This window comes from Moschus berezovskii, chromosome 1 (assembly GCF_049115385.1).
Source record: "Moschus berezovskii isolate FMDL1 chromosome 1, NW_MosBer_1.0, whole genome shotgun sequence".
Classification (NCBI taxonomy): domain Eukaryota; kingdom Metazoa; phylum Chordata; class Mammalia; order Artiodactyla; family Moschidae; genus Moschus; species Moschus berezovskii.
In genome coordinates this window covers 141,837,968-141,850,972 of record NC_142460.1, presented here as the reverse complement: position 1 = coordinate 141,850,972, position 13,005 = coordinate 141,837,968, and the positions used below count along the sequence as shown (strand labels likewise).

Here is a 13,005-nt window from a genome sequence, read left to right as displayed (position 1 = left end):
AAAAATAAAAATAGTGGAAAAGATACCAGCAATGATATCAGCAATGAATAAAGGAGTATTACTACATAGAGAAAAAGAAAAGAATGTACTACTAATACATGCAACAATGTTGCTGCTGCTGCTAAGTCACTTCAGTTGTGTCCGACTCTGTGCGACCCCATAGAGGGCAGCCCACCAGGATCCCCCGTCCCTGGGATTCTCCAGGCAAGAACACTGGACTGGGTTGCCATTTCCTTCTCCAGTGCATAAAAGTGAAAAGCGAAAGTGAAGTCGCTCAGTCGTGTCCAACCCTCAGCAACTGCAACCTTCCAGGCTTCTCCATCCATGGGATTTTCCAGGCGAGAGTACTGGAGTGGGGTGCCATTACCTTCTCCAGCAACAATGTTAATGAGCCTCAATAGATTAAGTTGAGAAAAATAACCCAGACACAAAGTGAACAGCTATATGATTCCTTTAATTGGAAAGTGTTATACGCAGATGTATATCGGGAAATCAGAATAGCAGTTGTCTATATGGATTAAGATAAATTTAGGAGCTTGAAGGAACTTTCTGGGGTAATGGAAGTCTTTACGTCTTGACTGGGGTATTAGTTACACAGATGTATATATTTGTTCAAGCTGTTGAATCTTACATTTAAGATCTTTGTAATTCACTGTAGGTAAACTCTACATCACTTTAAAAAAGTAAATAGCAAGCAGTGTTTTAGCAGAAATTCAAAAGATATCTGAGACCAGTATTAGACATAGATGGTATTTATAACTCTACCAGGGACTTTCTCTGTATCAGTTCACTTCAGTCGATCATTAGTGTCCAACTCTTTGCCCCACCATGGACTGCAGCACGCCAGGCTTCCCTGTCCATCACCAACTCCCAGAACTTGCTCAAACTCATGTGCATCGAGTTGGTGATGCCATCCAGCCATCTCATCCCTATATAGAATATTTTTCCTATATAGAATTTTTTGAATTAATATTTTCACTGTGTACTGCAATCATATGTTTAAAAAACAAAAAACATTTTCAAAAGTCCTGGGAAAGCAAATAAAAAAAGAGAGAGAGATAGAGAAAGAGAGAAAGTAAACATTCTTGCTCATGTTCTTGTTCTCACCTTCCCAGTTGCCCTACTACCCCCATAGGCAGCTGCTCTTCTCAGTTTCTTATGAATCATATCTCAGACTCTTTGTGTAGAAACAAATGCCCTAAATTTTCACTTAGGGTGATGGAGTTTGAAAAAACATGGTATTGAACTTTAAATATTCATGTAGCATCAGAACTGTTATTAGAAACCCCAAAAGTAAAACGGTTATTAGAAACTTTAGCATTAGAATTAGAAGTTCTGTCTGACCAGGTCTTCATACAAACTGGGGTTGTTGTCACTTTTCAAAGCACAATTTCTGGAGGATTTTCACATGCTGTCAAGCCTCCTTGGATAGTCAGATTAGAAATGCTCTTTTTCGCTAGGACTCTTGCTATTCCTAACTGCTGAAGCCATCGTTTCTCTTTAAAGGCACTGCAAGAAAACAGGACATAATTTATAAGGAGGTCCATTCTTGTCCCCATTTATAGCTAAAGTGATGGAAATCTTGGGCTTATTTTGTTGTTCCTGTGGCTGGTTTGTCTTGCCCTATGAGGAGGTAAACAGGAAAAAGGTATCTTTCTAAAACCATTTCCTTGTGAAGCGGTGGGAATGAAATCATCCCAAGGCAATACCAGAAGATGAGCACTCACAGCTAGAAACAGAAAGCCACTCAATGTCATAGAATTCGCTGGGTTGAAGCTTTTTTTTTTTTGGGCCGTGCTGTGTAACTTGCAGGAACCTTAGTTTCTGAACTAGGGATTGAACCCACTTCCTCAGCAGCAAAAACCTGGGGTGCTAACCCCTGGACCAACAGGGAATTCCCTCCTTGGTACTTTTTATCAAAATGAAACAAAACAAAACGGCATAGCGAGTTCTGCTTTTATCAGGAGCGTAAGAGCCCATCAGAAACATCTTTGGGGATTACCATCTATTCTCAGTGCACTCTGAACCTTCTGGACCAGTCCTCCACATTTGAATCTTCACTAAGCTGGATTTCCAGGTTACATCAAGTTCCCTGGAATCAGACAATAAGCTGTAAGGCAGACAGTTTTCTAGGCACACCTTGGCAATATTCTTTGGTGTGTATAAAGCTGACACTGTCTTCTGAGGAAGGAGATTCAGTCACTATCATCTCCACACCAGCCACCTGCACTCACCACCCAAGACCCATATTAGCATTGGATCTGAGTTAACTCAATACTCTGAGTCAACCCTCACAAGTATATTTTTGTGAAGCTAAAGATGGCATTCCTAGAGACTTCCCTGCTGGTCTCATGGCTAACTCTCTGTGCTCCCAATGCAGGGGGCCCAGGTTCAATCCCTGGTCAGGGAACTAGATCCCACAGGCCACAACTAAAAGACTGAAGATACTGCATGCTGCAACTAAGACCGAGCACAGCCAAATAAATAAAAAAAATAATAAATATAAAAATAAATAAATGAATAAATAATGTTAAAAAAAAAAAAGCAAACGTGGAGTTCCTGAATGACACATAGTCCAGCAAATGCTCTCATATGATACCAGATGAAATGTCTGGGGTCCTGGTTTGGGAGATCATGTTTCTCACACAATTGGGAACATCTAATGGACCCTCCCTGACCCAGTTCTCCTGGGTCGCCACCACGAAGGATTAGTTAGGCTCTTTCCCATCATTGGCTATGATACTAGCTTGATGATGGTGGACCCCACCATCAAGACGGCACGTGTCCATTTCTCACATTTCAGCCCAAGAGCTGTAACTGGTCCTTCAGCGCAAAGTGCTCATACCACCTGGCTGCCTGGCTTGACTGCCAGCTTCAAGATGGACATGGGTGCTTTCATGACTCCTGTGAGGGGGGACATGAGTCAAACCAGAGAGAGCTTTTCAGATCCCATAAGATGTGCAGGTGCCCTCCACAACACACCAACAGGGGAATGTGGGATACATCCTGGGAAAGATGCCATGGAAAAGGGAGAAGACAGATGGGAAGGCAGTCAAGAGTACAAATGCATGGAGGAGAAAAATATTGGGAAATGAGAAACAATAAGATTGGAAATAAGATTTCTATTCTCCACCTCATTGTGCTCAGTTTAGTTCAGTCACTCAGTCGAGTCTGACTCTTTGTGATCCCATGGACTGCAGCACACCAGGCTTCCCATCCATCACCAACTCCCAGAACTTGCTCAAACTCATATCCATCAGTCGGTGATGCCATCCAGCCATCTCATCCTCTGTTATCCTCTTATCCTCCTGCCTCAATCTTTCCCAGCATTAGGGTCTTTTCCAGTGATTCAGCTCTTCACATCAAGTGGCCAAAGTATTGGAGCTTCAGCATCAGTTCTTCCAATGAATATTGAGAACTGATTTCCTTTAGGATTGACTGGTTTGATTTTGCAGTCCAAGGGACTCTCAAGAGTCTTCTCCAAAACCACAGTTCAAAAGCATCAATTCTTCGATGCTCAGACTTCTTTATGGTCCAACTCTCACATCCATACATGACTACTAGCTTTGACTAGATGGACCTTTGTTGGCAAAGTAATGTCTCTGCTTTTTAATATGCTGTCTAGATTGGAAATAGCTTTTCTTCCAAGGAGCAAGCGTCTTTTAATTTCATGGCTTCAGTCACCATCTGCAATGATTTTGGAGCCCCCCCAAAATAAAGTCTGTCACTGTTTCCGCATCTATTGGTCATGAAGTGATGGGATCAGATGCCATGATCTTCATTTTTTGAATGCTGAGTTTTAAGCCAGCTTTTTCACACTCCTCTTTCACTTTCATGAAGAGTCTCTTCAATTCCTCTTCACTTTCTGCCATAAGGGTGGTGTCATCTGCATATCTGCGGTTATTAATAATTCTCCTGGCAATCTTGATGCCAGCTTGTGCTTCATCCAGCTTGGGATTTCACATGATGTACCAGTCCATTCTAAAGGAGATCAGTCCTGGGTGTTCATTGGAAGGACTGATGCTAAAGCTGAAACTGCAATACTTCGGCCACCTCATGCGACGGGTTGACTCACTGGAAAAGACTCTGATGCTGGGAAAAGTTGGGGGCGGGAGGAGAAGGGGACGACAGAGAATGAGATGGCTGGATGGCATCACCGACTCTGTGGACATGAGTTTGAGTGAACTCTGGGAGTTGGTGATGGACAGGGAGGCCTGGCGTGCTGTGATTCATGGGGTCGCGGAGAGTCGGACACAATTGAGCGACTGAACTGAACTGAACTGAACTGAACTCTGCATATAAGCAGGGGGACAATATACAGCCTTGATGTAGTCCTTTCCCAATTTGGAACTGGTCTGTTTTTCTATGTCCAGTTCTAACTGTTGCTTCTTGACCTGCATACAGATTTCTCAGGAGGCAGGTAAGGTGATCTGGTATTCTCATCTCTTTAAGAATTTTCAATTTTTTGTTGTGATCCAGGTAGTCAAAGACTTTGGCATAGTCAATGAAGCAGAAGTAGATGTTTTTCTGGAATTCTCTTGCTTTTCCTATGATCCAGTGGTTGTTGGCAATTTGATCTCTGGTTCCTCTGCCTTTTCTAAATCCAATTTGAACATCTGGAAATTCTCAGTTCACATACTGTTGGAGCCCCGCTTGGAGAATTTTGAGCATTACTTTGCAAGTGTGTGAGATGAGTACAATTGTGCAGTAATTTGAACATTCTTTGGCATTGCCTTTCTTTGAGATTGGAATGAAAACTGACCTTTTCCAGTCCTGGGACCACTGCTGAGTTTTCCAAATTTGCTGGCATTTTGAGTGCAGCACTTTCATAGTGTCATCTTTTAGGATTTGAACTGGCTCAACTGGAATTCCATCACCTCCACTAGCTTTGTTTGAAGTGATGCTTCCTAAGGCCCACTTGATTTCCCATTCCAGGATGTCTGGCTCTAGGTGACTTGTCACACCATCGTGGTTATCTGGGTCATTAAGATCTTTTTTTGTGTAGTTCTTCTGTGTATTCTTGCCACCTCTTCTTAATATCTTCTGCTTCTGTTAGGTCCATACGGTTTCTGTCCTTTATTGTGCCCATCTTTGCATGAATGTTCCCTTGGTATCTCTAATTTTCTTGAAGAGATCTCTAGTCTTTTCCATTCTATTGTTTTCCTGTGTTTCTTTGCACTGATCATTGAGGAAGGCTTTCTTATCTCTCCTTGCTATTCTTTGGAACTCTGCATTCAAATGGGTAGATCTTTCCCTTTCTCCTTTGCCTTTGGCTTCTCTTCTTTTCTCAGCTATTTGTAAGGCCTTCTCAGACAACCATTTTGCCTTTTTGCGCATTTCTTTTTCTTGGGGATGGTCTTGATCACCAGCTCCTGTACAGTGCCATGAACCTCCATCCATAGTTCTTCAGGCAGTCTGTCTATCAAATCTAATCCCTTGAATCTATTTGTCACTTCCACTGTACACTCATAAGGGATTTGATTTAGGTCATACTTGAGTGGTCTAGTGGTTTTCCCTACTTTCTTCAATTTAAGTCTGAATTTTGCAATAAGGAGCTCATGATCTGAGCCACAGGCAGCTCCCAGTCTTCTTTTGCTGACTGTATACAGCTTCTCCATCTTCAGCTGCAAAGAATGTAATCAATCTGGTTTTGGTATTGACCATCTGGTGATGTCCACGTGTGGTATCTTCTTTTGTGTTGTTGGAAGAAGGTGTTTGCTATGACCAGTGCGTTCTCTTGGCAAAACTCTGTTAGCCTTTACCCTGCTTCATTTTGTACTTGAAGGCCAAACTTGCCTGTTATTCCAAGTATCTCTTGACTTCCTACTTTTGCATCCCAGTCCCCTGTGATGAAAAACATCTTTTTTGGGTGTTAGTTCTAGAAGGTCTTGTAGGTCATCATAGAAGTGTTTAACTTCAGCTTCTTCGGCATTAGTGGCTGGAGCATAGACTTGGATTACAGTGATATTGAATGATTTGCCTTGGAAACGAAAAGAGATCTTTTTGTTGTTTTTGAGATTGCACCCAAGTACTCCATTTTGGACTCTTTTGTTGACTACAAGGTCTACTGCATTTTTTTTAAGGGATTCTTGCCCACAGTAGTAGATATAATCATCTGTATTAAGTTCACCCATTCCAGTCCATTTTAGTTCACTGATTCCTAAAATGTTGACGTTCACTCTTGCCATCTTCTGTTTGACCACTTCCAGTTTACCTTGATTCATGGACCTAACATTCCAGATTGCTATGCAATATTGTTCTTTACAGCGTTGGATCTTGCTTCCATCACCAGTCACATCCACAGTTTTAGGGCTAAAATTATTCTCACCAGTAGGTGGCAACAATCTAGCTGATATAAAGACAAATACAGAAAGGCCACTAAAACACTCTAGCTTTATTTTTTCTTTCCTTCTCATGATATTGTGTAAGGGGGAAAGCCATTCATAAATTTATATTTCCACTGTAATCATGGAACCCAATAATACCTCATAAGTTGTGGACGGGTCCTGAGATCTGATTAGAGTTCTGTTTTCAGTGAAAACTGATGACCCATATATAAAATTTTACCTTATTGAAATGAGTCTGCCTGAAAAAATGCTTCTGACACTTGTTTATGTCTTTAAATGTGATCATGGATTACTTTTTAAACTTACGTTAAGTGTTAATATCAATTCTATTCTCTTATCCAGTATAGTTCTCCCCCAGCCTGTATATCTTATCTGTAAGTCAACTGAAGTCTTATGATTCGGTTTGTCATTAAATTGTTCTTTTCTTCCCTTCCACTTTCACTCCCATCCAGGCTTCCATTGACACTTTTGATATCTCCCAGATTGCAAGTTTCCCCCTTCTCCCTTTAATTATAATTAGCAATTCCTTTTAGAAAAAGAAGCAGCAGCAGCAGCAAGGGAGCTTATTCATTGATACCACTCTTCTCTTCCTGAAAATTTGGTGAGTAGAATACTACATGGATGGGCCAATAAAATCAGTTCATTTTGTCCTGAATATGAGGCTGAGGACCTTGAAGCTGGGGACTGATGCATTAGAACAACCTGTATTACACCATATGGCATGTTAGGGCTTCATGGACCATTTGTTCCCTAGAGCTGCCCTATTAAAGTGCACCTTTGTTTGAAGAGAAAAGCTTACCTGGCCACAGCTAAACAGTAGATGGCGTTCTCCCTTGGAGTCCTCCCACTATGCTCTGAGAAAGATGCGAAGGAAGATCTGAATAAAAATTCAGCACTAGGAGTTGCATAGTAAAAAGACGGGTGTGAATAGCCCACTCTTGAAATTGGAGGGAGAGGGACTTGGGGCATATATGTATTTTTTATGAGCTTTTCTTTTTTCCTAATTGTGGCAGTAATTTTTTTCTGGCTTTGCTGTCTTTTTTGTAATTCAGAGAACGTGTTTGCATCTGCCAGTGGAGGAAATTTGTCTTCTCTTGTGTCCTGCTGTGCAATTGCCAAAGGATGGGCAAGTTTCCTGCTCACAGTTTGCTCCCTGAGAGGCGGCAGTTTGCCCTCAGTGCCTCCTTGTGAGTCCTTGTCTGTAGCCTTCTGCCAGCTCTTGGAGGTCATTTTGGGTTTGGTGAAACCATCCACCATCACAACAGCTCCAACTTTTGCCCCCAAGACCCTGGTGCCGCAAAGCTGGCCTTTATTCAGGTTGTGACTCTGAGCTCTGAGTACCCATTGTTTTATTTTAATATAAATCCTCATGGAGACTGAGATTTTCAGAAAAGAAACTGTGGACCACATTTTACTCAGTAAATACAACACGCAGTCTTTATGCTTGTGTTTGCACGCAATGGTCAGAGGAGTTTGTCCTGCTGCGTTTTTGCAATCCAGGCACAGCACGCTGCAATTGACAAAGGCCTTCAGAATCAACAGTTGGCCAGCTTCCGCGGCTGCATGAATGGGGCATTTAGAGATGTCTGTGTGCAGGGCTTCCTGGCACCATGCTCGGTAGGGGTGCACGCCGACTGCCTCATGGGGCCTCACACCCTGTTTCAGGGCCCATTCAGTGAGCTCAATGTACCCATAAAAGGCGGCGATGTACAGGGCGACCCTTTTCTGATACCTGAATGAATGAAACAAGCCAGAGCAAACAGACAAATGTAGTTTCACTAAATTCCCCTGAAGCATTCTAGTTAAAATATTTATTTCTTCCTAACTTTTACCTAAAATGTTTTCAGAAAAGGCCTATAATAATATCCGGGCTTCTCAGATGGGGCTAGTGGTAAAGAACCCACCTGTCAATGAAGAAGACACAAGAGATACGGGTTCAGTCCCTGAGTGGGGAAGATGCCCTGGAGGATGAAATGACAAGCCACTCCAGTATTCTTGCTTGGAGAATCCCATGGGCAGAGGAGCCTGGAGGGCTACAATCCATGGGGTCACAAAGAGTCCGGACGCAACTGAAGTGACTTTGCACACAATATGCAGGTTAAATCACACAGGCCCTGCTTATACACATTGTCCTACTGTGCATATGTAAATAATTCAAACTGGTTTCTTTGGAGCAGTTTTCTTTTTTATGAAAATCAAATGTTCAAGAAAAATATTAAACTTTGTATTAACTGAGAAAGTACAGGAAGAGATTCAGTACATTTTTAGAAATTTGAACGTTTTGTCTGTTTGTTTGTTTGCTTTGTCCTTATTTTCTGGCTTCTCAGAGGCTCCACTGCTATTCTGATCTAAACCACTAGATTGCCTCCCACCAGCATGACCACCAGTGCCACAGTCTCCTAACTGGTCGCCCACTTCCTTCTTATCCTGCTATGCGCTTTTCCTCACACAGTGCTTAGCAATCTTTTTTTTTTCCTTAAGTTGGTGGTGACATATGCCCTGTTCTAAACACCCTAATAGCTTCCTACTGCAACTGAAATTCTGATGCTTCACTTTAGCCTGCAAGGCCCCTGTCACTAGGACTGTGCCCATCTCTATCATCACTTCCCACCAACTCCCATTCTCTTCCACTTTATTATACCCTTACTGGCCTTCCTGACATCTCTATCCTTCCAATACCCCATCAGGCACAAATCAAATGATTGGTGAAGAGTGTTCAGAGAAATAAGAATTAGGGAGGCAAAGCTAGACACGACCCTGCCAAGTATTGTCCAGATCCACTTGGACAAGGCTTATCAGATCCCATTGTAGAGATGGAGGCAAGCTAGCCTGGTATCATCCAAAATCTACTGCATTGAACTAACTCTTGTTTCTGATTACATGCTCACCACAGCATCCGTTCCTGTCTATTGGCTTCCCATGGAATTCTCCTGAATGAGAAAGATGGTCTTCCCAGAACATGTGAGTTTCCAGGGCCCTATGACAATTAGAGTCTAACTAACTAGAGTTATACATGAATGCATTGGTGTTTTGGTTCATATATCAATTTATTTTGAAATTCATTAGTATAAGCCAGCAACTCTGAATTTGATCAGTTTTCCTGATTTGGGGAGAAAAGCCTCTCCTGGGTCGGCTAACTGGCCTTTGCTTTCATCCTTAATACCCATATTGTTGGAACTAGAGCACTCCTGTTGCTGAGACTAGTTGATTCTGTCTCCTAAACGATCTTTTCACTGTCCATCTGTTCTCCTAGACCCACCTCTGCTACATAAGCCTAGCTCAGGCTGCCAGTGTCTTTTGACTGTCTGCCTCTATTCCTCATACTGCAGCCAGAGCCAACATTCTAAAATGCAGATTGCATCATGGTCTTTCTCTACCTTCCATGACTTCCCACCATTCAAAAGATAAAGTCCTAATTCCTTCACATTCCTACAGGAGCCTTCATGAGCTGGCCTCTTCTGACCTTTCCAGCCTCTGGCCACTATCTTCCTCTTATTCTATCATCTACCATGTGGAACTTTTTTCAGTCTTTTAAATCTATTCTTGTCCCTGGGTCTTTGTACATGTGGTTCCATCTGTTTTGAAAGTGTTAGTTAATCGGTCGTGTCTGACTCTTTGCTACTCCATGGACTGTAGGCCTCCAGGCTCCTCTGTCCATGGGATTTCCTAGGCAAGAATACTGGAGTAGGTAGCCATTCCCTTCTCCAGGAGATCTTCCCAACCCAGGGATCAAACCCAGGTCTCCTGTATTGCAGGCAGATTCTTTACTATCTGAGCCAACAGGAAAGCCCTCATTGGAACCTTTTAATTCTCCCGATTGTTTACCTGAGCATCAGCCCTTCAGGTTCCTTTTTAAGGATGCTTTATCTGCTCCTGTAAGTCTAGTTGTCCCTACTATACATTCCCGTATCTTCTTGCACAATGCCCACGTCATCATACTTTTCAGGCTGAATGGTAACAGCAGTGACACCTAACATTTATATCCTCCTTACCATGTGCCAGGCTGACCTCTAAGTTCCTTATGATATTAGTTCAGTTAATCTCTAAAGTGGTTACATACGATAGGTGCAATTATTATTCTCATTTTACAGAAGAGGAACCTGAGGTACAAGATGACTGTTTTCTCAAGTGCACACAATTAAACTCTGAGGGAGTGGGGCTATGAATCTAGGTAGACGGGCACTGGAGTTTGTACCCCTGAACATTTTGCAATTCTGTTCTTCCAAGAATTGGTTACTTATTTTGTGTTTCTTCTACTGGACTGTAAGCTTGCTAAAGGCAGGAACTATATCTTGTTTATTGCTCATAGTACATAGTAAACGCTCAATAGGTGTTTGTTGATTGGGTGGGTGAATTACAAAAGGAGTTTTTCAGTCTTACTATTTATATTCTCTGAGCTCTTAGATTTAAAGATTAAGTGGAAATGGTTAAGTACATGAGCACTGGAGTAAGTTGTTGGGATCTAAAACTTAGTTGGGCCCTTTGCTAGCTATGTGATGTTGGGGAGATTTCCTAAATCAGTTTCCTTACCTGTAAAATAAGATAAAGAATAAGATTTTTATGGGTAATCTCATAGAAATGTTCTAAGTATAAAATAAGGTAATAAATATAACACAATGTCTGCTACAAAATATTCAACAAATAGGCCTTGTTGAAAGCGATGAAATGGTTCTTTGCATTCAGAGCATGAAAAGAGAGCGTTACAATTATCCCCAAATAGAAATTAATTTAAATTATTTGAATATCTTAGAAAATTTCAAAAGCTGACTTTCCAGTCTGTCACCTCATGGCCTCCTGTGTGTGGGCATCTGTAAAGTATGATTAAATCACCACAAGGGGGCACTGTTCAAAAATACCACTGCACTAAAAGCTAAAAGATAGTTTATGCACCTAGGAAGCTACTGGCTGCAGAGATAAGTTAAAATGTCCACCTGCTTCTCTGAGCCTACCCTCCCCCACTGCCCTAGCAGCACAGGCAACACTTCATGTGTGGCAAAAGTTTAAAAGCGTGCATTAAACGTAATTTGATACGTTGCATGATAGCCTAGGAAGGGACCAATCAATTAGCAATCAATGGATTTTAGAACAATTGAATATAAGAGTGGCAAGGCACTTATTCTGGTAGCCTTTAAAAAGTGCTGTTAAGAGTCTAATATCCAAACCAAACTGAAGTCTTCCATTTAGATTGTTAGTATAAGGAAAGCCTTCCTGAATTGCAATTCATCACCAAAGGCTCTCAGCCCTGGTGGCATCCTTGCTGTCTTATTCCAGAATATATCGCAATAAAAATGTCTAAGGGGAACTTTCATGGAGCAACACCCCAGCTAAAGAGGTCCTATGAGAGTTTAGCAAAAATTGATTAGTTTAGCATTTGCTTTATCTCATACTTGAGGACTGGTCCTTCGTTTGATAAATAGCGTTGGACTTGAAGTTTTTGTCCAAGGAGACAACCCATCAGAAACTCCTTCCATCCATCCCAGACATCCAAGCGAAGTGTTGTGCCTGTGGATAAAGAGAGGTGGAGATGGTTAGAGTCACCAGGGTTTGGTGATCGAAAAACATCTAATGGTATCTTTCTCCAAACTGACCTGAACTAGGTGCCAAACGAAAAATAGACTTTGAATAAGGAGACAGGGATGCCTAAAAGTGAGAGAGAACGAGAGATGCTGTCTTTAGCTTAGGCCTACATTAACTTGGAAAAACTTTTTAACTTCTGTATACTTGGATTTTCTTATCTGCACAGTGAAAGCATACAATGCTGGACTTCTTTCTGCAGCTATCTTAAAGCAGTTCTGTGGACACTGACTCCTTGCTGATCTATACATCACCATGTAAAGGCAAGCTGTTATGTTGAAAGAGAAACTCAAGAAATGGTGGCAGGACATATGGACTTGGGCCTCTAGCTTATGTGTGGGCTATGGGTGAAGATGAACAATCCTTGCATTGTATCCTTCACAAAACAGGAGCCATTCTGCATTATGAACATTAAAGTGATACGCTCATTGCACCTGGAGGATTTATCACTTGTTCCACAAAAACCTGCCTGCTCCTGGTTTTGTGATTACATTCCCTTTGTCTTTCAGGCTGGTGTTTCCCAGGAATCTTTCCTCAGGCTTCTGCTCTTACTCTACATGTTCCCACAGGATAAAACCCAGTCTTGGGAACTTTCTTGAAAGTCCAATGGTTAAAACTCCATGCTTCCACTGCAGGGGGCATGGGTTTGATTCCTGGTTGGGGAACTAAGATCCCCTGGCTGGAGTCCAAACTCCAGCCAGGTCCCTGCTCCAGCTGCAGATTCCTGCTGCTGGGGACATCACCAGCCAAAGGATCATGCTAGAACCCTCCTGTTGTGAAAGACAACCTTTGCAGTGCGACCAGAAAGAGAAAAAAACCAAAATGGGCTCCTCCCCATCTGACCCACTCAGACCTTTCTCCCTCCAGCCTGCCTCCCTCACTCTGTTCTGGCCATTCTGACCTTTCACCTGTTCTTCAGATACATCAAGTCCACTCCCATCCAAGGATTGAAATACCTACAATTTCTTTTGCTTCAGAGGGGCTTTATCCAGTTCCACAGGGCAGTATCCTTCTTACTTAGCTTTGCCTTCAACATTGTATCCTCATAGAGGACCGTCTCAGTCACCATGGCTAAAGCAATCTC

The 13,005-nt window shown here is 42.2% G+C and overlaps 1 protein-coding gene across 1 annotated transcript in view; it reads right to left on the bottom strand.

Moving 5' to 3' along the window:
• Nucleotides 1-1,123: 1,123 nt before the first annotated feature.
• The window catches only part of ANKUB1 (ankyrin repeat and ubiquitin domain containing 1), a 28,262-nt gene continuing 16,380 nt past the window's right edge, over nt 1,124-13,005 (bottom strand). Inside the window, exons 4-6 of the mRNA XM_055411934.2 lie at nt 11,735-11,849; nt 7,147-8,079; nt 1,124-1,509 (exon numbers count right to left, since the gene is read on the bottom strand). Of these exons, the coding sequence (XP_055267909.2) occupies nt 1,380-1,509; nt 7,147-8,079; nt 11,735-11,849 (1,178 nt within the window). The 3' untranslated portion in view covers nt 1,124-1,379. The remainder of the gene's footprint in view (nt 1,510-7,146; nt 8,080-11,734; nt 11,850-13,005) is intronic.